The sequence below is a fragment of the Tachypleus tridentatus genome, chromosome 7, assembly GCF_004210375.1.
Source record: "Tachypleus tridentatus isolate NWPU-2018 chromosome 7, ASM421037v1, whole genome shotgun sequence".
In the NCBI taxonomy this organism is placed as follows: Eukaryota; Metazoa; Arthropoda; class Merostomata; order Xiphosura; family Limulidae; genus Tachypleus; species Tachypleus tridentatus.
The window spans coordinates 110644471-110671342 of record NC_134831.1 but is presented as its reverse complement, the minus strand read 5'-3'; the positions used below and the strand labels follow the sequence as shown (position 1 = coordinate 110671342).

The 26872-nt window shown below is 33.9% G+C and overlaps 1 protein-coding gene across 3 annotated transcripts in view; it reads right to left on the bottom strand.

The window, feature by feature from the left end:
* Positions 1-26203, bottom strand: part of Pfrx (6-phosphofructo-2-kinase/fructose-2,6-biphosphatase) — a 99814-nt gene extending 73611 nt beyond the window's left edge. The window contains exon 1 of one of the 3 annotated variants that reach the window (XM_076513590.1): positions 26106-26203. In XM_076513590.1, the coding sequence (XP_076369705.1) occupies positions 26106-26154 (49 nt within the window). In that variant the 5' untranslated portion in view covers positions 26155-26203. Of the gene's footprint in view, positions 1-3928; positions 4102-25574; positions 25871-26105 lie in introns of those variants that run through there. The other 2 variants (XM_076513589.1, XM_076513592.1) reach the window with 2 other exon arrangements.
* Between the last annotated feature and the right edge of the window lie 669 nt (positions 26204-26872).

Here is a 26872-nt window from a genome sequence, read left to right as displayed (position 1 = left end):
TGTCCCATATGATCTTGGAACTGGTGGGAGAAGATATGCTAGTTGTGAACTTAATCCAAGATTCCTTCTGGCTTTGACATCTTACCCACCTAGCATGTGCACGGGCCCGTTGGAAAGCAACCCGGTTTGAAAGTGTGGGATATCTACGAAAAAAATCCCAGGCCCGCTTTTGAGCCTTCCGTGCTAAGTGGCAAGCAGGATTCCACCACGGACGAGGTGGAAAACATGTCGAGGTTTTAGGAATACACTGAGCAACTGCATGTGTAATACAGTCAGTTACCGCTGCTACACAGTCGTCTATTGATGGCTGATTTACGATGGCAGGATCAAGTTCTGCGAGAGCAGTGAAAGTGGACCAGTCTGCCTGATCCAGCTTCCACCGAGGCACGCGGGTTGGGTGGCATTGACCACGGCCAGTCTCTCTCAAAAGGATCGGAAAATGATCACTGCCTAGTGGATTATTGTCAACCCTCCATGAAAAATGGGAGAATAATGAAGGGGAGCAAACTGAGAGATCAATAGTGGTAAAGGACTGACAAGGTGCATGAAAGTAAGTGGAAGAACCAGTATAGAAAAGAGAAAGATTGTGATCAGAGAGCATCCGCTCTACAGATCGGCCCCTCCCATCAATAATAGCACTTCCCCAGAGGGGATGATGTCCATTAAAATCCCCTAGGATAAGAAATGGAGATGGCAACTGTTCAACGAGAGCATCAAGATCTGATTGATCATATGTCTCTCCAGGGGACAGGTACAGAGAACAAACAGTGATGGTATGACCCAAGGAAACACGGATGGCTACAGCCTCCAAGGGTGTGTTGAGTGACAAAGACAGGGTGGGCACGTGTTGATCAACCAACAGTGCCACCCCTTCATGTACTCGACCATCACACAACCTGTCATTTCTGTACAGAGAAAACTGCCGAATGGAGACAGTATCAGCAGTTTTGAGAAATGTTTCTTGTAAAGAAAGACAAACAGGATGGTAGGAAGCAATCAGCGTTTGGATATCATCCAGATTAGAACGTAAACCTCGACAGTTCCATTGTATCAAGGTGGCCATTTTTAAAAACGGGTAGGTGAAGTGGCTGGAGAACCCTTCGGTTTATGACTACGTCTTTTTTCTTTACTGTCTTTAGTCGGAGGAGGTCTATCAACCTCCATGGATCCTGCTCTGGGTCGGGTGGGGAGGTTTTTGTTATTGGAAGGGGAATCCAGTGACTGAGGACGCGAATGAATAATTGTTTTGTCTCTTGTGGTGGGAGAAAAAGATGTATCAAAAGAAATGCCTGTATTTGAAACTGAAGGACGTGGATCTTGAGGTTTGTTGGAAGGTATGGGAGGAACATAAAGTAAAAGTAAAAGTCGATTCATCAACCTTTTTAACCACGGAGGTCAAAAGGCTTTTCATTTGTTTTGAAAACGATTCTCTTGGAGGCACAGAGAGATCTGTCTGCACTCCCACTGTAGTTGTGGAATGAAGTGCAGCAGCATATGTCCGAGATGGAGTTGTGGACAGCAATTTCCGAGCCTCAGGATAACTAATGTTATGTGTCGTTTTCAAACGCTGCACCTCTTTTTCCTCCAACCATTTTGGGCAAGAATGAAACTAAGAGGGGTGAGAACCATTGCAGTTTACACTATGTGGGTTCATGTCACAGTCATAGGCATCGTGGTCCTTGCCTCCACAACCAGCACATGTCAGGGAACCACGACAAGATGTCTTTTAGTGGCCAAATCTCTGACATTGGAAACATCGAAGAGGGTTTGGTATGTATGGCCGAACCCTGCAAATGAAATAACCTGCCTTTATGGTGGCAGGTGCACGTGGTGAAGTAAATGTTAAAACGAGGGTATTTGTTGGCAGTGTAACTCCATCTTTGAGAGTGGAGATGCGCCTCACTGCAGAAACTCCTTGAGTGGAGAGACCAGCGAGAATCTCTGACTCTGGAACGTTCTTCAAATCCCTTTCAACAATAACTCCTCATGAAGAATTCAAGGTAGCATGGGGTGTAACCTCAATAGGTATATCCCCAATTGCCTTTGAATTCAAGAGGAGTTCACTGTGTTGGGATGTGGATGTTTCAACCAATATGTCACCAGATCGAAGTTTCTTTACTGACTTTGGAGAGCCAGCAAGTCCCTCTAGTCCCTTTTGAATAAAAAAAGGGGACATTTGCCCCAAAGGTTTTTCCGAAAGAGAATGTAATATAAGAAAATGAGGTACGTGTGTTACTGATGTTGAAGTTTGCTGTTCTGAGTATTCAAGACGTGGTCGCTTACCCATTGACTCTTTTTTTACAATTTTATTTAAACTTTTTGGAGGATCCATAGGAAAAAGAAAAAATTTCGGTACCCACTAACCCCACCCACCATGGAGCCCTACAAGGGGACGCACTACAAAGTCATGCAAGAACAATGCAGCAACGCCAGGGTTTCGTGAGCACTATACCCAAACACCAGCATCGGGCACAATGTCCACAACACCCGTTGAGAACTTCCAACACTGGTACTTGGTTGACTCTAGCCAAGTGGACCAGCCGATTGACCCAAGGGGGCCACCCAAAGGCCGCCCGTCTACAGGATGTCGAGGCCAAATTAGTGTGTTAGGGTTGGACCCCTCAACCACCAGGATCCTCTCCTCCCCTTCACGGGTCGCCACGCACGGCAAACACGTGGACGGATGTTTAGATCCCAGAGAAGGTAACCAGACAGAACAGAACCTTCCCTGGGAGGTCCCCTCACCACGTACAGAAATCCACACCGAGGGGAGCTGTCAAGAAGATATCATCAGAATGATAACATAACTGTCAAGAAGACATCATCAGAATGATAACATAACTGTCAAGAAAACATCATCACAATGATAAACCACACAGAAAACAGGAGTATGAACTAAGTTGAACAGATAATTAAATATCCAGTCAAAGTGTTAAAACACTTCTGTTACACTAATGTCCTGCCTGGGAAATGAATATTTATAACTTCCCTCTCAAATTATATAAAAGCAGGTGGCTCTTGTGGAATCAACGGTAATATACGTCAGCGCTGGATAAAACGAATTAAACCCACAGAAATTACGGAAAGGTTGAAGTGAAAACAAAACCAATTTAACTGTAGAATGTGAGTCGATTTCTTGGTAAGCCTGAGTCCTTTCTTGATCTGTTATAAAAGCTAACGTAAACATTGAAAAAGCTCAAAACAATACATGATTGTTATAAAAACAAGTTAACTGCGTATGTTATTTTTTAATTTCTAATATTTTACAGTGAGCAAACTGAAAATACCAAAAATAATAATTCATTTTTATTAATATTTTAGACCTATTAGTTCTTCAATATTCACCGTTTAAACCGTAAAAACGCAGGTAGTTTGTTACGAGTACGTAAAAAATTTCTTTCCATATAAATGTATTAAAATCAAAATATCCAAGTCCATAGTCAAACAATCCTACAAAAACGAAGCAAATATTGTCCACTAACACCTGCTGGATCGAATGTAAATATTTCACGAAAAATTTTTGTGCTAATACGACCCACCTCCGATACCCCCTCATAAGATGTTTTGTTTCACGACTTAACCTTAACTGTTTGTTTTGAATTTCGCGCAAAGCTACTCGAAGGCTATCTGCGCTAGCCGTCCCTAATTTAGCAGTGCAAGACTAGAGGAAAGGCAGCTTGTCATCACCACCCACCGCCAATTCTTGGGCTACTCTTTTACCAACGAATAGTGGGATTGACCGTTACATTATAACGCCCCCACGGCTCAAAGGGCGAGCATGTTTGGTGCGACCGGGATTCGAACCCGCGACCCTCAGATTTAACCTTAACTAAAAAGGCACTCAAAGAGTAAAACCTTCACCAGATAACGTTTTTTTTTTATGTCTATGCATGGAACAACCTAAAATATAAAACAAACACTTCCTCACCGTCAAAAAAGTAGGTCTTGGTTCCAAGATATTCTGTCTCACTCCATGTGTGCTGGCGCAGATAGACTAGTTGCTCTGCGCCATAAAACACCAAGCCTACCAACAATGTGTGCTCAAATTTTGCCCGTTCTTCAAAGCACCTGTGTGCTGCTAACAATCTAATCAAAAACACTTTAAATGTGAAAAACGTGCGAGTAAACAAAACAAACTAAGTGACTAAACGTGTGACATACAGGAATAAAATTAACACTGGCGGCCAAACTGGTAACTACACTTACAGCATTGATAATAACATCACAGAAAATATTCATTTATTATTTAGCCAGGCGATGCTTTTGTTTAACTTGAGGCAAGATGGTGGTAAAACAAAATACGCGGCTTAACCAACTAATGAATGAATAGTTGACGTAAAATTATGATCAGTTCTATAAGTGTAGCTTCCAGTTTGACGGAAATTTTTGATTTCATTCCTTTAATTTTTACACAATTATTTTTAGCCGGACCTTTTTTTAACACCTAAGGTGTTTTTTTTATTAGATATTATGGCTTTTTGTCCACACACACCAACAAACCACAGCATATAAGAAACTGACACTCAATGGTAACCAACGTCAACTTTAGGGTTACAACCCTATTATTCTGAACAGTCCTTTACTTTAAAAAAACGACCAGATTCTTTAAAATATACGCCGATAGTTTTCCCTTAAAAAAAACAAAAAAAAACTTCCTTTATAATAACGCCATGGAATATAGGTTATCAGTTTCTTGTCATCACCCTATGCAATCGATACAGCTGTATCAAGCATCATTATTTGTGCTAATTGCTTAAGTTAACACAACATGATGCGAAACGCTCTTTAATTAGGAGAATTTCGTACCATTTCATAAATTTGCGCTAAAGAGTTGGCAATGAATAATCCATAATAACTGTCCACCTATATGATTATTTTTAAAACTTGAGCAAGAAACTATTAAATTTGTTTGCTTGGCCTCATCAATAGTTATGTATCTGCATGTCCTTTCACCTCTAAGTTTTCCTGCTTTGAATCAGCCATCTTTAATTCGACTGACAAAAAACAAGTGTCTTAATATAACGAATGTTTTACCTTAAAGGTACATTGACTAATAGTTAATTAATTGGTCGTTGAGGAACACTCTATTTGTTTTTATGTTGATCAAAATTGAATGAAACTTATTTAGTTTACACTAATCATACACAGCAATGAAAACAATAACCCTGCCGTTAGGTGACGGTAAATAGGAAAGTCACCCAGAAAGCTACGAAGTATGCGTTAAAAACAAGAAAAAGGCAGGTCTGGTGAAAAATTTGGAAATGCAAAATGACAGAAACTCTGATTGTACATAAAGTAAACCGGAAAAAAAATTAGGCAGAGAATTTAATACACTCTACACACTTAAAAATAATAAACAGCACCATCCTTTCAAAACAAAAAACAATTATAATTGTGTTATAACCCTTAAAGCACCCAAACAAACTTAGCCTAGTTAACAGAGTGGGTCACAGTGTTACGAGATCAGTCACCCAGTTCCTGTCCCTTAGTGACAAAGTGAAATATATCTTTGAAATTACACACACACACACATACATAAAGACATGTGGTAGTGTGTCGTGCAGCCAAAACAACCTGCAGGGTATTAACAGGCGTGACTAACCACCCTCTGTATCTCGCACTGTGGTAATTCAGACTGTGACATATTTTCAGTGGTTGTGTTATACAGGCGTGACTAACCACCCTCTGTATCTCGCACTGTGGTAATTCAGACTGTGACATATTTTCAGTGGTTGTGTTATACAGGCGTGACTAACCACCCTCTGTATCTCGCACTGTGGTAATTCAGACTGTGACATATTTTCAGTAATTGTGTTATACAGGCGTGACTAACCACCCTCTGTATCTCGCACTGTGGTAATTCAGACTGTGACATATTTTCAGTAATTGTGTTATACAGGCGTGACTAACCACCCTCTGTATCTCGCACTGTGGTAATTCAGACTGTGACATATTTTCAGTGGTTGTGTTATACAGGCGTGACTAACCACCCTCTGTATCTCGCACTGTGGTAATTCAGACTGTGACATATTTTCAGTGGTTGTGTTATACAGGCGTGACTAACCACCCTCTGTATCTCGCACTGTGGTAATTCAGACTGTGACATATTTTCAGTGGTTGTGTTATACAGGCGTGACTAACCACCCTCTGTATCTCGCACTGTGGTAAATTCCATCAAGAAATATTTGAAATATAAAAAGATACGGAATTGTTATTTGACAGAAAAACATACTTAACTTTTACGTATTTCTTTCAACTCTGGTACACCGATAGATATTTAGAAACTACAATTGGACGTCAAATTTGACCTAAATTATTGCCACAAGTGCGAAGTTATTCAACAAAAACCGCTCAATTTTGACGAAAATTTTCGCGCACGCCCACGCAAAAAGTCGCGTGAGCCGTTAGTCTAACATTTTTACAACAGCTTAACCTAGTAATAAAAGTAAACCGTTTTAAGTCATTCAAGCTAAGTTAGAGCAACAAAAGTGTAAGGTTGAATGGAACAAATAAATGTGGGCCATAAGTTTCGATGTTGTATTATTTTAGTTTTATTTAATTTTAGTAGTACACACTGGAGCGTAAACAGCATTTTAATATGAGGGATAACTGACACAATTTCGTTTTCAGAGCCGAGTATGATCAACCTTGCGTGGCGGAGGATTACTGTGTGTTCCTCTAGTTCAATTTTTACATCGTACACCTCCGCCACGCAAGGTTGATCATACTCGGCTCTGCAAACGAAACCGTGTCCATAATTATCAAGATGTCCACCATGTCTCATCAAAATCATTCTTGACTTCGTTATAAACCAAAAATAGTGTGAGAAATCAGTCTTCAAGTTAAAAACAGATAGTTGGTTTTATTTTCGTGACCTAAGCCCTCCGAAACCTAATCACTTCTAAGCTGGGTCACAGTACAAATGTATACAAAGTTATGTGTATATTCTTTCAATTATTTGTAGTAACATCAATTGTATGAAACTTCATGTTACTCGCACAAAATATGAAAAAAAATGCAAGTAAATTCCTAAAGAAAAACTTTATTTTGTTAAAATAAACTATTTTACAATAGTCACTAGCGCCACGAAGTGAACAGTTTCTTAATCAACTAGTAAGCCAAATTATTAGATATATCAGTTCACTTAGCTGATTAAAAGTTGTGTAAGTAAATATCCCCATCAGCTATCACAAAAACCCGTCTAATTTAGCATTGTAAAGGCTCTAAACCTAGAAGGTACCAATATAATACACGTAATGTTTTATATCACAAGAAAACTATTGATATGAGAAACGGCTGACAACACTTAACTATGCTCTGACGTTTCAAACTAATTATTCTACCATCGGCAAATTGAAAACAAGATGTGTAAAAACACAGACGACACAATAAGAATACTATACGGAACTAATTTAAAAAACAGCGAGAATTATAAAACATTTGAATTTTAATTTCCAATCAAAACATTACTTTTAATATAAAACGAACAATACTTAAGATAATAGTTATACGTAAAACCATACAAAATGTTAATATATCAACGGAAAGCCGTGATTCAAAGCATACAGTTTAATATTTGTCAAAGTATAAATTATAAAAGTTACAGGTAAATGTACCTAGCTTACTCAGATAAAAATGGTATAACACAATTAGTAGATTTCTTTGAAAGGCTTAAGGTGTGCCAACTTTACTGTTACCACAACTAAAATAAAACAATTTTTCGTCCTATCACTTGACACTGTCCAAGTTCTAAGCACGTTTTAAGTACACATAACAATAACGGATTTGGTCGTTAAATGTCTTAACATCGGACGTCACAGACAAAAGTTTAAAAAATCATTTTTGTAAAATTACTATATTTTCATAAAACTTTGAAATTTTTCTTTATTCAAAATTATTGGGTGTATTATTCTTAACTGAAAGGCTTCGTTATATATGCTACCTGATTTTCAGCTCAAGCCGTTTCTACCGAACGAGGACCAATTACGTCACCATTTTTTTATTTTTCAATAAAATTCAACCAAGTTCAATATATATATATATATAATATGTAATATCAAAGAACGTACCAAAATAATAACAACACTTATTTTCAAGTAGTTCGACATAAAGAGTCTTTATTTGTAGTAAACAAAGCGTACCGGAAAACAACATTTAATGGCTATTTTAATTGTATTTCTAACTATCCGTTTCAAGTTAAGACAATACTATTACTACTTCACTTAAATCCGTTTTAATTCGTGAACAATGTCGCTTTGCGGAAAAATTATAACAATACGTATCCTGTCACGTGACAATAACTAGTGCGGTTTGTTGACAGACGTTGACTAATCTCTTTAAATACTGATGTTTTGTTCAAACGTTCCAAGAAAGCCTAATATTTAATCAGCTGCCACGTTGCTAACTGTTCAATCGTAATGTTACAAAAAACAGAAATATGTTTGTACACGACGCTTAAGGATTTAAAACTAAACAAAATGAAATATAAAAATTACACTTCATCCAGATGGAACCCCTACTATAAACTGATACTAAATAACCGTAAAGTGTTCTTACAAGTTTTAAAAACGAATGACATGTCCGTTTCATTCTAAGATCTGTCAAACATTATCATTGTATCATTTGAACCTGCTTATTTTACGTTAGAACACTAATACCATACAGCTTAGAAACAGACGAAAGTTAAATACACGTTAGATAATCAATACCATACAGCTTAGAAACAGACGTAAGTTAAATACACTGAATGTCTCGAACACATAAAAAGTATGTATCACAATGGGGTGATAAAAGGTTTGGGAATATGAAATCTAACGACCCCTTCCCCCGAGAGATGAGAGTTCCAATTCTCAGACAATATGTGTGTGTGTGTGTGTATACCGGTTAGAATCAAAAGTGAAATTCTCAAACATTTAGAGGTACTAAAATATCCGTATGAACATAAAAAACCATAAAGCACCTCAAATACGTGCCGGTACTAGAACCGCCTCAAAAAAATTCCGACACTCAAGTGAAAATACAACCCTCGTAGATCATTATATAAGCCAAAAATTCTGTGCTGACTCATACTTCAATATTTCATATTCGTTCCACATAGTCACACCTACATATACAGCTGGTTTTGTATATGGTGTGGATTAACCATAAAATTTACATTAGATTCTTTAAAACCGAGACACGTGAAGGATATTCTAACAAAATACGCCTTCGGAAGGCATGAGAAACGCCGTTCTCTTCCACAACAGACAGGTCCCGTTAATTCCAGTGTGCCTAAACAACCCATCACATAATACCTAATTTTACGTTATTGTAATTATCAATAAGAAAGAAATTACAGGAGAATATAATTTATATCATCTACAGATTTGTAACAATACTGTCATAAGTGTTATTTAGTTTTTACACATATCAGTTCTTCATTACTAAATACCAGTTGCATTAGTGTTATTTAGTTTTTACACATATCAGTTCTTCATTACTAAATACCAGTCACATAAGTGTTATTTAGTTTTTACACATATCAGTTCTTCATTACTAAATACCAGTTATATAAGTGTTATTTAGTTTTTACACATATCAGTTCTTCATTACTAAATACCAGTCACATAAGTGTTATTTAGTTTTTACACATATCAGTTCTTCATTACTAAATACCAGTCACATAAGTGTTATTTAGTTTTTACACATATCAGTTCTTCATTACTAAATACCAGTTGCATAAGTGTTATTTAGTTTTTACACATATCAGTTCTTCATTACTAAATACCAGTCACATAAGTGTTATTTAGTTTTTACACATATCAGTTCTTCATTACTAAATACCAGTCACATAAGTGTTATTTAGTTTTTACACATATCAGTTCTTCATTACTAAATACCAGTCACATAAGTGTTATTTAGTTTTTACACATATCAGTTCTTCATTACTAAATACCAGTCACATAAGTGTTATTTAGTTTTTACACATATCAGTTCTTCATTACTAAATACCAGTCACATAAGTGTTATTTAGTTTTTTACACGTCAGTTCTTCATTACTAAATACCAGTCACATAAGTGTTATTTAGTTTTTACACATGTCAGTTCTTCATTACTAAATACCAGTCACATAAGTGTTATTTAGTTTTTACACATATCAGTTCTTCATTACTAAATACCAGTCACATAAGTGTTATTTAGTTTTTTACACATATCAGTTCTTCATTACTAAATACCAGTCACATAAGTGTTATTTAGTTTTTTACACATATCAGTTCTTCATTACTAAATACCAGTCACATAAGTGTTATTTAGTTTTTACACATATCAGTTCTTCATTACTAAATACCAGTCACATAAGTGTTATTTAGTTTTTACACATATCAGTTCTTCATTACTAAATACCAGTCACATAAGTGTTATTTAGTTTTTACACATATCAGTTCTTCATTACTAAATACCAGTCACATAAGTGTTATTTAGTTTTTACACATATCAGTTCTTCATTACTAAATACCAGTCACATGTGTTATTTAGTTTTTACACATATCAGTTCTTCATTACTAAATACCAGTTGCATAAGTGTTATTTATTTTTACACATATCAGTTCTTCATTACTAAATACCAGTCACATAAGTGTTATTTAGTTTTTACACATATCAGTTCTTCATTACTAAATACCAGTTGCATAAGTGTTATTTAGTTTTTACACATATCAGTTCTTCATTACTAAATACCAGTCACATAAGTGTTTAGTTTTTACACATATCAGTTCTTCATTACTAAATACCAGTTATATATAATTTCGTTCCAGTAAAAATAATATTCAATTTTATTTCTAGGGTACAGGTTTTTTGAGCTAAACTAGTCTACGCCTGTTATTGTAACAAGAATTCACTTCCGACAATGTATTTGAATTATCAGTGTATAATGTAGAAGAAAAAGTCGAAACAAAAACGCTACCATTCAACAAATTGCATCTATAAATAAAACTACATCTAATCTTATGTCTATTACAGCTTGCGATGACGTACGTTAGTATCATGATATCGCTTACAAAAGCACCATCTGTCGGGCATGTTAAAACTTACCTAGAGACGTTGAAATTCACGTTACACAATGATTGAATATCATGCTATATTATCAGTTTAAAAACGAAGTTGGTGATTGTTAGATCTACGTTTATCTTTCCATGAACTAAAGATCTGAGTCACAAAACATATTTTACATAGACATACCAAAACCTTTTTTAATGACAAACAAACCACTAAACTTACATCTCAACTCCACAAAACAATTTAATATTAAAATGTATATTACTTAAGTAGATTGATGCACATTAAAAAACGAGCTTTTTAATTTTGTAATTCATACGACGCACTTTTAATTTTCTCAAATAAGCAAAAATGTTAACAGTAAACTAGTGTAATGGTTTTTATATTTTGTTTATTCATTTTCAAATTATACAAGTTGTCTTTATAATCGCACGCTGATAAGCCTAAGTTCAGTGTTGTTCACGGAATAAAATAACAATAGTAGTTTCGGGTGTCACTTGTTCAAAAAGAAAAATATCCACAAATAAAATCACATTTCATTTCCCATATTATGAAGTCTGCAGCATAGGTACAACTGAGTATTCAACCAGTTTTTATAGAAATTTGTGTGTGCTTAAGGTATAGCATAGTCACAACACTTATGAAGTTAGAAATTTGTGTGTGCTTAAGGTATAGCATAGTCACAACACTTATGAAGTTGCCATAGCTATAACCTCGAAAATACCACAAAACCATTTCGGAATAATATACATGTAAAAACGGCTGGTATGGATAGAGAAAACTCTATGTAGTGGAGCGAACAACGTTTCGATCTTCTTTGGTCATCGTCAGGTTCACAAAGAATGAAAGAGGTAACTAACCGATATCTGACCACAAGTTTGAAGGCGGTTGTGTAATTGAATGTAGGAATTAATATAGGTATAAAAGTGTTCCTTTGTATTGGTTTCTTGATGGCTTGAGTTGTTGTACAAGTAAGGCTTCTTTAATTTTGCGTTTATTTATTCATTTAGTATTTGGGTGTTTTCTATGGTTATGTTGCATTTATATGCTTTCCACTCAATTACACAACCGCCTTTAAACATGTGATCAGTTACCTCTTTCTTTGTAAACCTGACGATGACCGAAGAAGATCGAAACGTTGTTCACTTCACTACATAGTGCTTTCTCTATCCATACCAGCCGTTTTTACATACATATTTTTCTCTACAAGTGGGTTTTCTCGTCATCACGGATCATAACCAGAATAATTCAGTTATATTTTGCTTACCTCCGATTGCTACACTTCGTACATCAACTGTAATGCAACAGAGGGCACTAAATTTCTAGAGTTAATCGAACAAGCCGGTAATGGAAGTGGGGCGGACCAGTTATACTTTTTCAATAACTAAAATAAGTAAACGTATTTATAAAATAAACTTAAACTGCATAAATAATAAATTTATATTTGAATGACGTAAAAATATACATTTCTTTATGTGAAGAGACGACGTCAACTCGGTAATTTATCAGTTGTACCTTTATGACAGATATGCTAATTGGTTTATATAAAGTTAAATATGTTATAAACAAATTAATTACATAAGATTAAGCCTATATACGAATATGTAATTCAAGGACCGGAAACCGGTATTGATAATGACTTGACGTCACAGCACAAAATATTTTTATCACTGCAGTGCAGCGAACATTTTCCTGTACCTTTTTTTTACTTGAAAGTGAATTCAATGTTACGACGGTTTTTCTTTGCATGTTTTTCCCAGTAAATAAGAGAAGAAAGTAGAGTCAATGTCAAACAAGCGTACATGTTGCTTATATCTGGAATTATGATGAGTCAGTGTTGCCAACCATCCGTAAACGTTCAGTCATAAAAAAAATCACACTTCACCACGACCTTTAAAAAACTTTTAATAATCTCGGTAAATAAGGTCACTGTAAGTCACTGCTAAAAACAGACAAAACTAGCAACTTTGACACAAGTAAAAGTTTGTTAAACATAGTCCCGGATTTGGTTTACAAATATGAACACCTTAAAATAAACACAACTATTTAACTTGTTAAACTTAAATAATTAATACACTGTAACAAACTCTAATTAAATAATTAATACACTATAACAAATTCTAATTAAATAATCAATACACTATAACAAATTCTAATTAAATAATCAATACACTATAACAAATTCTAATTAAATAATCAATACACTATAACAAACTCTAATTAAATAATTAATACACTGTAACAAACTCTAATTAAATAATTAATACACTATAACAAACTCTAATTAAATAATCAATACACTATAACAAACTACTCAATAATCAATACACTATAACAAACTCTAATTAAATAATCAATACACTATAACACACTCTAAATAATCAATACACTGTACAAAACTCTAACTCAATAATCAATACACTACAACAAACTCTATTTAAATAATCAATATACTGTAACAAACCCTAATTAAATAATTAATATACAGCATCAAACACTAACTCAATAGTTAATGTAGTGTAAGAAACACCTGTTCTACTCATACATGATACGGCTGTTGATAACAGTGTCCTGTAACAACAGTTCACAAGAATGTTGATAACAGTGTCCTGTAACGACAGTTCACAAGAATGTTGATAACAGTGTCCTGTAACAACAGTTCACAAGAATGTTGATAACAGTGACCTGTAACAACAGTTCACAAGAATGTTGATAACAGTGTCCTGTAACGGCTGTTCACAAAAATGTTGATAACAGTGTCCTGTAAGAACAGTTCACAAGAATGTTGATAACAGTGTCCTGTAAGAACAGTTCACAAGAATGTTGATAACAGTGTCCTGTAAGAACAGTTCACAAGAATGTTGATAACAGTGTCCTGTAAGAACAGTTCACAAGAATGTTGATAACAGTGTCCTGTAAGAACAGTTCACAAGAATGTTGATAACAGCATCCTGTAACGACAGTTCACAAGAATGTTGATAACAGTGTCCTGTAACAACAGTTCACAAGAATGTTGATAACAGTGTCCTGTAACAACAGTTCGCAAGAATGTTGATAACAGTGTCCTGTAACAACAGTTCGCAAGAATGTTGATAACAGTGTCCTGTAACAACAGTTCACAAGAATGTTGATAACAGTGTCCTGTAACAACAGTTCGCAAGAATGTTGATAACAGTGTCCTGTAACAACAGTTCACAAGAATGTTGATAACAGTGTCCTGTGAGAACAGTTCACAAGAATGTTGATAACAGTGTCCTGTGAGAACAGTTCACAAGAATGTTGATAACAGTGTCCTGTAACAACAGTTCACAAGAATGTTGATAAGTGTCCTGTAAGAACAGTTCACAAGAATGTTGATAAGTGTCCTGTAAGAACAGTTCACAAGAATGTTGATAACAGTGTCCTGTAAGAACAGTTCACAAGAATGTTGATAACAGTGTCCTGTAACAACAGTTCACAAGAATGTTGATAACAGTGTCCTGTAACAACGGTTCATAAGAATGTTGCTAACAGTGTCCTGTAACAACGGTTCACAAGAATGTTGATAACAGTGTCCTGTAACGGCTGTTCACAAAAATGTTGATAACAGTGTCCTGTAACGACGGTTCACAAGAATGTTGATAACAGTGTCCTGTAAGAACAGTTCACAAGAATGTTGATAACAGTGTCCTGTAAGAACAGTTCACAAGAATGTTGATAACAGTGTCCTGTAAGAACAGTTCACAAGAATGTTGATAACAGTGTCCTGTAACAACAGTTCACAAGAATGTTGATAAGTGTCCTGTAAGAACAGTTCACAAGAATGTTGATAACAGTGTCCTGTAAGAACAGTTCACAAGAATGTTGATAACAGTGTCCTGTAACAACAGTTCACAAGAATGTTGATAACAGTGTCCTGTAACAACAGTTCACAAGAATGTTGATAACAGTGTCCTGTAACAACGGTTCACAAGAATGTTGATAACAGTGTCCTGTAACAACGGTTCACAAGAATGTCGATAACAGTGTCCTGTAACAACGGTTCACAAGAATGTCGATAACAGTGTCCTGTAACAACGGTTCACAAGAATGTTGATAACAGTGTCCTGTAACGACAGTTCACAAGAATGTTGATAACAGTGTCCTGTAACGACAGTTCACAAGAATGTTGATAACAGTGTCCTGTAATGACAGTTCACAAGAATGTTGATAACAGTGTCCTGTAACAACGGTTCACAAGAATGTCGATAACAGTGTCCTGTAACAACGGTTCACAAGAATGTTGATAACAGTGTCCTGTAACGACAGTTCACAAGAATGTTGATAACAGTGTCCTGTAATGACAGTTCAGTTAACACCTTGACACTGTGACCTCTCTTATGTTTTAATAAAATTGAGCAACAGAATTATGTATAAAATTTGATATATAATACAGTCTCTTGACCTCTGGCTCAAGCCGACAGTTTAGTAAGTCAAGTCCTTTCTAAGTAGTAACATCATTCTCAAGTAATATCAGCTCTTTTTAAACATCTTCAGAAGCTCTTAAAAGAATTCAGGTAATAATAAATTACAGGCAATGTTGTCTGTTAACACACGTTATTTTGGATGGTTTTGAACACTGCTTTTGTTTGTTTTTTGAATTTTGCACAAAGCTACTCGAGGGCTATCTGCACGAACATTGCTTTTACTGTGTGTTTTACACTGTGACCATTGTTTTATCGATCAAACTCAGTCACAGAATTTAAAATTACTTTGTAATAAATATCTTATTGAATATCCTGTTATCTGCAGATCTATCCTACACGTTCAACACCTTATCAGCCCTGCAAGAACCAAATCAAACCAGCTGTTGGTTCTCTACACCAAAAACAAGTGTAACTGTTGAAATCTTTGTTGAATAATCATATTTTGCAACACTTTAAAATCTCTCACTGAAATACAGCTCTGTGAAAAACTGTTAGAACAAAGTCAAAAATTAGATTCCAGGCTACTTTCAAAGAACAATGAAAGGTAAATCAGAGGTGAAATATCAAAATTTTATAAATATTCATATTTAGTACAACAGAAACTCAGTGGAAGTGTTTGAGTTCACTAAACAGTTAAAATTTTTTGTGTCCCCCTTTTGATTCCTCAAGTTTTGATCTATCAAATCTCAGACCTGCTCAATTTGGTTAAGATCAGGACTTTATCGGATCATTGCACCATTTGAATGACTCCAGCAGCCTCTTTCTTAGCTACGTAATTGCTACATAGGTTGGATGAATATTTGGGGTTATTATCTTTTTGACAGTACAATCCTTTATCAGTAATATACATACCATTGGTATGCCATGACATACCAGCATCTGATGGTAGTTGAGCTGGTTCATTATTCCATCTATTTTGCAAATATCTCCTGTTGCCTCAGAATAAAAACATCCCCAAACCATCACACTGTCTCCCCCATGATTCATGGTAGGTGCTATGCACTGAGGTAAGTATCTTTCACCTTTCTTTTGTAGAATCTACAACCTACCCTTTAAACCAAACATTTCAAACTTGGACTCACCAACAGTCCAGTTTTGTACTTTTTACTAAATTTGTCTTTTGACAATATTTGTAGACTGAAGTAAAGGTTTTTTTTAACTATTACACATGAAATATTCCGTTCTTGTTGAGTCTTCTTAATATTGGACACTTTTCTGTCATTTGGTAGATGCTAGTTTATCTCATGCTTCAGATCAGTGACAGTATTTCTTCTGTCCTGAAGGCTGTATAAACATAGATATTTAACATCAATATAACTGAGTTTAGGTGTTCTACCTCTTCCTTTATTATTTTCAGATTTACCTGTCACATTCTCACGATCTGGGTTGTACTTGACAGTTTGGGGAACATTTCAACCAAAATAACAACATAATGTAGCAGGTATTTAGGTTTAAAGTTTATTTCATACCTCAAAGGTGAATGAAATTTTACTAAGGCAGACAGAAACGTCTGGTCCTCTTCACCCCACTGTGTAATTAAACATTAAAAGGCACTAGACTTTGAGTTTTAATTTTTGCCATGACTGAATGGTGGTATTATTTTGGTTAAGATCATTATGGGATGTTGGGAAAAGCTGTGAGGAATCAAAAGATGTCCAGTGGATGGTTATTTGGCTGCTAGTGAAAAATGGAATGTTATAGTGGGAAGCAGGGAGACCAAACATGCCCACACCTGTTTCAAATTAAAGCTATCTTGATCTATTAGAAAGACTTAGAGTTTGAGTTTTGACAACTATAGTTTTTAGGTATATATTAAGCACATTAAATGTAAAGTTAAGATGTACCTTTACAGGGCTAAAATCAATGGATCCTAATTTGAATACAAAAGCATCATGAAAAGTTGTTATGTGAACTCTGCTCTATTAGCAATTCTCTACACATTTTGGACCATGACATGAAAACAAAACTTAATATATAATGTTAAACACGGTTTTTATCAAGGTTTAATTATGGAGTACTATTAAAGTTATTTCGTATGTCACTACCATATGTTAGCTTCTTTCTATACAGTTAAAACACTGCATGGTGTACCATGACAGTTATTTCAAACCCTAAATTCATTCAAACAGAATCCTTACAACACACCCTAGGTACAAGTATATAGTAATTCTAAACAATAAGTGTTCTCACTCTGGCTTATTCAGTTATCAACAAAAACCAGTAAAGAATTATCATAGTGTTAACATTTTGTTATGGTGTGGAAGGTTTAACTCTTATACAACAGACTGAATCACAAGATATTCTTTACCAATACTTTAAACAGTACTGTGTATTTGATGACCCCTTGTCAAGGGTTTCAGGTAGAATTCTACAGATATGCACATCTAAAGATCACACATGAAACTAGTTGTATTCAAGAACTCAGTATGAACCATTACTCTCCTTACTTGTCATTTTCTATAATATCAGCTTTGGTTAAAAAGTATTCTGTCATGTTAGTTGAACTGAATTTCTTTATTTTCTTTTGCACTTAAATTGTATTTTAATTAAATGTTTCAAGTGTGATATTTGTCACCACTTAAATAAAGTGGCACAACAAATCAGTCTCACTGTTATATACCACACTGAAAGTCTAGCCCTTATGCTCCTGATTCAGGAAAAGCACTTTTCATCCTGACTTTTGTAGGACGTATCTACACACGTGTGCATAACATGTTTGGTTACAATTTCAGTATATTATAAACACTTTCAGAATCTGACCAGATACTAAGCTACTCTGAATTCTTGTGAATCAAAATATCTTATCATAGTGATGGCCTTTTTAAAAAAAATTAATTTTTATTTCATATTGTTCATTATATACATACATTAGCCACAAATTTCCAGTCACACATACAAAACCAATGATAAAACACTGAACTTATTAAGTTTAAATTCATACTAACTGAAACAATACCAAATTTAGATGGAAATTAGTTTTGGCATTTCATGCCCTCTTCAGTCTAATGTCAGACTGAAGAGGACGTGAAAATTTGAAACTAGTTCCCATTTTAACTTCATAAATGTAAATTCAAACCTCACTATACACTGTATTGTGTGCTTACCTATTTTTATTCTGTTTATTGTCTATCTCTATCAGAACACTAATTTCAACTCCATTTTGAAACCTTCTAACAAATGTGATAAAAATTTGACTTGAATTACAGCCTTTAGTTCAGGAACCAAAAACTCACTGAGATTAAAATAAATTTAGTATTAACTAAACACACTGACACTGTTAAACTAAGATGTAACACAGAACAAAAACTACTGTTAAATTAAGATGTAACAGAACAAAAACTACTGTTGAACTGAGATGTAACACACAACAAAAACTACTGTTGAACTGAGATGTAACACACAACAAAAACTACTGTTGAACTGAGATGTAACACACAACAAAAACTACTGTTAAACTGAGATGTAACACAGAACAAAAACTACTGTTAAACTGAGATGTAACACAGAACAAAAACTACTGTTAAACTGAGATGTAACATAGAATAAAAACCAATTAAACTGAGATGTAACACAGAACAAAAACTATTGTTGAACTGAAATGTAACACAAAACAAAAACTAGTTAAACTGAGATGTAACACAGAACAAAAACTACTGTTAACCTGAGATGTAACACAGAACAAAAACTACTGTTAAAATGAGATGTAACACAGAACAAAAACAACTGTTAAACTGAGATGCAATATAGAACAAAAACCAATTAAACTGAGATATAACACAGAACAAAAACTATTGTTGAACTGAGATGTAACACAAAACAAAAACTACTGTTAAACTGAGATGTAACACAAAACAAAAACTACTGTTAAACTGAGATTAACATAGAACAAAAACTACTGTTAAACTGAGATTAACATAGAACAAAAACTACTGTTAAACTGAGATTAACACAGAACAAAAACTACTGTTAAACTAAGGTGTAACACAGAACCAAAACTACTGTTGAACTAAGGTGTAACACAGAACCAAAACTACTGTTGAACTAAGGTGTAACACAGAACAAAAACTACTGTTAAATTAAGGTGTAACACAGAACAAAAACTACTGTTAAATTAAGGTGTAACCCAGAACAAAAACTACTGTTAAACTAAGGTGTAACACAGAACCAAAACTACTGTTGAACTAAGGTGTAACACAGAACAAAAACTACTGTTAAATTAAGGTGTAACCCAGAACAAAAACTACTGTTAAATTAAGGTGTAACACAGAACCAAAACTACTGTTGAACTAAGGTGTAACACAGAACAAAAACTACTGTTGAACTAAGGTGTAACACAGAACAAAAACTACTGTTAAATTAAGGTGTAACACACAACAAAAACTACTGTTGAACTGAGATGTAACACACAACAAAAACTACTGTTGAACTGAGATGTAACACACAACAAAAACTACTGTTGAACTGAGATGTAACACACAACAAAAACTACTGTTGAACTGAGATGTAACACAGAACAAAAACTACTGTTAAACTGAGATGTAACACAGAACAAAAACTACTGTTAAACTGAGATGCACAGAACAAAAACTACTGTTAAACTGAGATGTAACACAGAACAAAAACTACTGTTAAACTAAGGTGTAACACAGAACCAAAACTACTGTTGAACTAAGGTGTAACACAGAACAAAAACTACTGTTAAATTAAGGTGTAACACAGAACAAAAACTACTGTTAAATTAAGGTGTAACACAGAACAAAAACTACTGTTAAATTAAGGTGTAACCCAGAACAAAAACTACTGTTAAATTAAGGTGTAACACAGAACCAAAACTACTGTTGAACTAAGGTGTAACACAGAACCAAAACTACTGTTGAACTAAGGTGTAACACAGAACCAAAACTACTGTTGAACTAAGGTGTAACAGAACAAAAACTACTGTTAAACTAAGATGTAACACAGAACAAAAACTACTGTTGAACTGAGATGTAACACACAACAAAAACTACTGTTGAACTGAGATGTAACACACAACAAAAACTACTGTTGAACTGAGATGTAACACAGAACAAAAACTACTGTTAAACTGAGATGTAACACAGAACAAAAACTACTGTTAAACTGAGATGTAACACAGAACAAAAACTACTGTTAAACTGAGATGTAACATAGAATAAAAACCAATTAAACTGAGATGTAACACAGAACAAAAACTATTGTTGAACTGAAATGTAACACAAAACAAAAACTAGTTAAACTGAGATGTAACACAGAACAAAAACTACTGTTAACCTGAGATGTAACACAGAACAAAAACAACTGTTAAACTGAGATGCAATATAGAACAAAAACCAATTAAACTGAGATATAACACAGAACAAAAACTATTGTTGAACTGAGATGTAACACAAAACAAAAACTACTGTTAAACTGAGATGTAACACAAAACAAAAACTACTGTTAAACTGAGATTAACATAGAACAAAAACTACTGTTAAACTGAGATTAACATAGAACAAAAACTACTGTTAAACTGAGATGTAACACAGAACAAAAACTACTGTTAAACTAAGGTGTAACACAGAACCAAAACTACTGTTGAACTAAGGTGTAACACAGAACAAAAACTACTGTTGAACTAAGGTGTAACACAGAACAAAAACTACTGTTAAATTAAGGTGTAACACAGAACAAAAACTACTGTTAAACTAAAGTGTACTGTAGGGTACCTACAACAAATACTACTGTTAAACTAAAGTGTACTGTAGGGTACCTACAACAAAACTACTGTTAAACTAAAGTGTGTGTAGGGTACCTGTAAACTAAGGGTACCTACAACAAATACTACTGTTAAACTAAAGTGTACTGTAGGGTACCTACAACAAAAACTACTGTTAAACTAAGGTGTACTGTAGGGTACCTACAACAAATACTACTGTTAAACTAAAGTGTACTGTAGGGTACCTACAACAAAAACTACTGTTAAACTAAGGTGTACTGTAGGGTACCTACAACAAATACTACTGTTAAACTAAAGTGTACTGTAGGGTACCTACAACAAAAACTACTTTTAAACCCATCACATACCTGTCCTACCCACCATGCTGAAGGATGAAGTTTATGAGACTTTCTACTGTTTCTAACAACTAAAATAACTCAATAACTCCAAATGGTAAGAAATGACTGATATTAAAAATGATAATTTAATAAATGCAACCAAAATATAATACTCTGAGAGAAAAACATTTTCAACCATGACTAGACATTGTAAAATAGAAGTTGTGACAACATACTAGACACAAAATGAAACTTTGGAGCATAGTTTCCTCCACAGATTCATTTATGAAGTTAATCTGTATTCACTACAAAAGAGCTGAAATCAAGATTCTAATACAATTAAGATGAAAAAACAGTTCATACCCACATGCATGCTACGTGATCAGCATACGCTTAGCTAAGTGATGTGAAACTAGTATTACCCAGCATTAAAGAACATATACTGTACTAGATTAGTGAAGAATTCATGCAGTAAAGTATATCATTTTACAAATTATCATATAAAACATCAGATCAAAGCAGCTATTGATGACAAAAAAGTTCTAGTACCTTCTTATAACATTCAACAAATGGACATACTGACATAAACACAAAACTAATCAGTTTATAATGTTTAACTCCACTTGAAATATTTTGACTTGTTACAACTAACTCCAAAGGCCAAGTGCCTGGGATTAGTTACCTGGAACCTCGAGCACTTCAGATGTTCTAAACTCAAACTCAACAGAAACTTAAAACAAGAGTGATACTTCACTTTGTGAAACACATTTAACTGAACACAAGAGTGACACTTCATTTTGTGAAACATTTAATGGAACACGAGAGTGATACTTCACTTTGTGAAACACAACATTTAACTGAACACAAGAGTGACACTTCACTTTGTGAAACACATTTAACTGAACACAAGAGTGATACTTCACTTTGTGAAACACATTTAACTGAACACAAGAGTGATACTTCACTTTGTGAAACACATTTAACTGAACACAAGAGTGATACTTCACTTTGTGAAACACATTTAACTGAACACAAGAGTGACACTTCACTTTGTGAAACACATTTAACTGAACACAAGAGTGACACTTCACTTTGTGAAACACATTTAACTGAACACGAGAGTGACACTTCACTTTGTGAAACACATTTAACTGAACACGAGAGTGACACTTCACTTTGTGAAACACATTTAATTGAACACGAGAGTGATACTTCGCTTTGTGAAACACAATTAATTGAACACAAGAGTGACACTTCACTTTGTGAAACACAACACTTCTCATAACACACGTGAACTGTATAACTTGTATGATTATGTTTACAGTAAATGTTCATAACATTCTTCAAACAAAGATAATAAATAAAAATAAACCTCACTTAAAAGCAATGGAAGATCGATTCTTATTTGCCATATTCTGTCTCTTTGGTCAGGTGGGTTTTTCTGTAGTGAAAAACAGATAAAATCTCTGTGTGTGTGCATATGTATTAGTCATAATATCCATGAAAAGTTTAGTTGCCAAATGCTGTAAATCCTAATTTTCCACTTTCACAAAGAATGCTATATACATATGAATTAAAGGGTGAGTTATTTGCTAAATATATATATATATATAACCAATAATATTACACGGAATCCTAAATAAACCTGACTTTTCAAATTTCACAGAACATTTCATTCCATAAACTCATTCAGTCAAAATGCTGCCCATCTACCAATACAATTCCACGAATAACTCAAACCTCTTCATGTTATGGTTCTAAAGTTATCCAATACAATTCCACGGATAATTCAAACATCTTCATGTCATGGTTCTAAAGTTATCCAATACAATTCCACGAATAACTCAAACATCTTTATGTCATGGTTCTAAAGTTATCCAACACAATTCCACGGATAACTCAAACATCTTCATGTTATGGTTCTAAAGTTATCCAACACAATTCCACCGATAACTCAAATATCTTCATGTTATGATTCTAAAGTTATCCAACACAATTCCACGGATAACTCAAACCTTTTCATGTTGTGGTTCTAAAGTTATTCAACACAATTCCACGGATAACTCAAACATCTTCATGTTATGATTCTAAAGTTATCCAACACAATTCCACGGATAACTCAAACCTTTGTATGTTATGGTTCTAAAGTTATCCAACACAATTCCACCGATAACTCAAACATCTTCATGTTATGATTCTAAAGTTATCCAACACAATTCCACGGATAACTCAAACATCTTCATGTTATGATTCTAAAGTTATCCAACACAATTCCACGGATAACTCATACCTTTTCATGTTATGGTTCTAAAGTTATCCAACACAATTCCACGGATAACTCAAACATCTTCATGTTATGATTCTAAAGTTATCCAACACAATTCCACGGATAACTCAAACCTTTGTATGTTATGGTTCTAAAGTTATCCAACACAATTCCACCGATAACTCAAACATCTTCATGTTATGGTTCTAAAGTTATCCAACACAATTCCACCGATAACTCAAACATCTTCATGTTATGGTTCTAAAGTTATCCAATAAGCACTATTAATCTTCATTATAAAACAGCATTAATATAAACCAAACATAATACAAAAATATTAAAAAATAAACATTAATTTTCCATTACCAGTTCTTGTTGTCATCATTAAAACTTGTAACAGATAACATCTCTCCCCACAGCACCCAAATATATTAGAGATATTTCATCGATCAGACAAGATCCCTAAAGGAGAAATGAACCACCCTAAATTTATACAATGTAAATCTCCCAACCTCGACCCATTAATAGGATGTAAGAAAAGTCTAAACTATTCTCACAGTAGAAACAGACCACCCTATATTTCTACAAGAGATAAAGCTTGGAAATCTTTAACTCTACTTTAATATTAAGAATCTTCTCTGATAGACAGAATATCCCCAATATACTTGAGTGTTGTGGACACTGAGATAACATAAGTTTAATGATAACAACAAGGACTGGTAATGTTTTATATGTTCATGTAACTTGTGTTAACAATTAGTCATTATGATTTCACAACACAGCATGTAAATACCCCAAACAAGAACTGATAAAGCAATCATAGTTTACATTCATGCTGTTAAACTAAAATGGTTTTGGACATATATATATAGAAAACAGTTTAAAGTTTCAGTAATTTGTATTATGTTATATATTCTTTGTAGAGTTGCCATCAATCCTTACTAAGATTGTCCCATAGACAAACCCAATGTAATAGTATTATTGCTTTAATTTATCTTTACATTTCTGTGCTACCCTACACAGTTCAAAACTTTCAGGAACAGAATTGACTCCCCAGAAATCTACCATGGAAGAGATTATAAATAACTTTTGGTTTTGGTCACTTTATTACAAGCATGTTTTAAACCCAGGGTGAAGCCTACTGGAGTAATTAACTAATTAAGAAGTCATCTATTCTCTTGATGATTTCTTATATAACAGATACTTTCCCAACCTAAATACTTAAACCCATTAGGAAACAAAGGAATCATTGCAAAACATATCCCATAATGCTTCAAGTGAGCATTATCCTTCTAATGTGCATCTTTAAAATTCTATTACTGAATAAGCTCACTTGGTAAATAAATTATTCCATGATAATATCAGTTATAACATGAACAAACTTATAAGAATATAATCAAAAATCTTTTAAAATTACATACAAATAATAAAAGGTACTTTTAATGTTATGGATTACAAGAAACTTAAGATTAACTAGTCTTTTTTTACAAATGCCCAAAAAAATGTTTTTTATTTTATTAGATTAGGGAGTTATTTCTACATATAATATGGTAAAAATATAAATATGCATTTAGGCTCTACTAAGTCGGTGTGTGATAGTCTATCTATAAAGTGTATACTAGTAAATTACTAACTTCTTAAACTACGTAAAATACTCAACACGTATTTCATTTGTCCAAAGTTAATGTTTATACAACTCATGAAACCGGGTTAAACTGATAAAAGTTAAAAACCTCCCACATAGTTGATAAACAATATCGAAAAAAACTAACTGTTGGTGCAAAGTGGAGAAAATCCACGGGTAGTTCTCTGTATTTGTAGTTCCATGTCCTTCAGCTTAATATAACTTTTATACAAGCCTCAATTTAATCACAATGTTGTATTTGATATAACAAAATCAGCTCGACAATCGAGACTCACTAACTGATAGCTATAGTTTCCTTATTTCAAAATTTATGATATAAACCAGATATTAAATATATATATGTTAATAGTAATATTCAGTGATCACTAATGATTCAGATTACTCTTAAACTGGATCTCTGTTTAAGTTTCTTAAACTGAAACCGAAAAGAATGCGCATGTTATTTTTAAATTTAAGCACGTGCTCGTCTTACGTTATATCCAAGTTACATCATCACATTCACTTCATTGTGCTATAGTACAACACTCTAGCTCTACAAGAGAAATGGACCAACGCCAGTAAAAAAATCTATTTACAGTACTTTATTCTTTAAAACACTTGGGATGACTTCCGCTGTATAGTTTTGTGTAATATATCTTAAATACACATTAAATCTTACCTCTAATTGGGAAAGGCTTGGTGCCGTTAATACAATGTGCTACAAACATTCTCAAAACCACTTAATTCACGCTCCTAATGACATCATTGAAAAGTTAAAGGGGACCATTTACAAATTTTAAAGAGTTATTCAGTTGTGTATTTATATATAGACACACACACACATTGAATAGCTTTTAAAAAATGAAACATGTATATTTTAAAGTACAGTTTTGGAAAACAACGTAAAGTTTTATATTTTATGGCATATCAAAACAAAGAGGAATGAGCCGCAACAATAGCCTTAGTAACAAATTTTGGGAACATGAAAAAACTGAGAAACGCTTTATATTGAAATAAATACTGAGTAATTAAACATTTTAAGATAAGGTATAAATGCCGAAATCTTGCGAAACATTGGAAACTAATAAAATGATTTTTTGTGATAAAATTTGCGTTAACTAAACATGTTTTTCCACATTCTACTTAATATGCTTATTTCAAATTCAAAATCGTAGTGATTTAAAACTATCATTTCAGATCCATCTTTTGTCCATATAGTACATTGTCCATGATGTTCAATACCAGAAGGTACCATTTGGCCTAGGAGGTGAGAGACTAAAAACTCTCTTTGAAGTCATATATTTGCTAAACTTTAAAAGTTGCAATTTAAATGCCGAAAACTAACGAAGCATTCAAAACTGACAAGCCTCAAAGTTGTGAAAAGAACAACGATAAAAACGGTGTTTCATGTTTCACTTACAATCTGTTCATTTTGGATTCAAAATC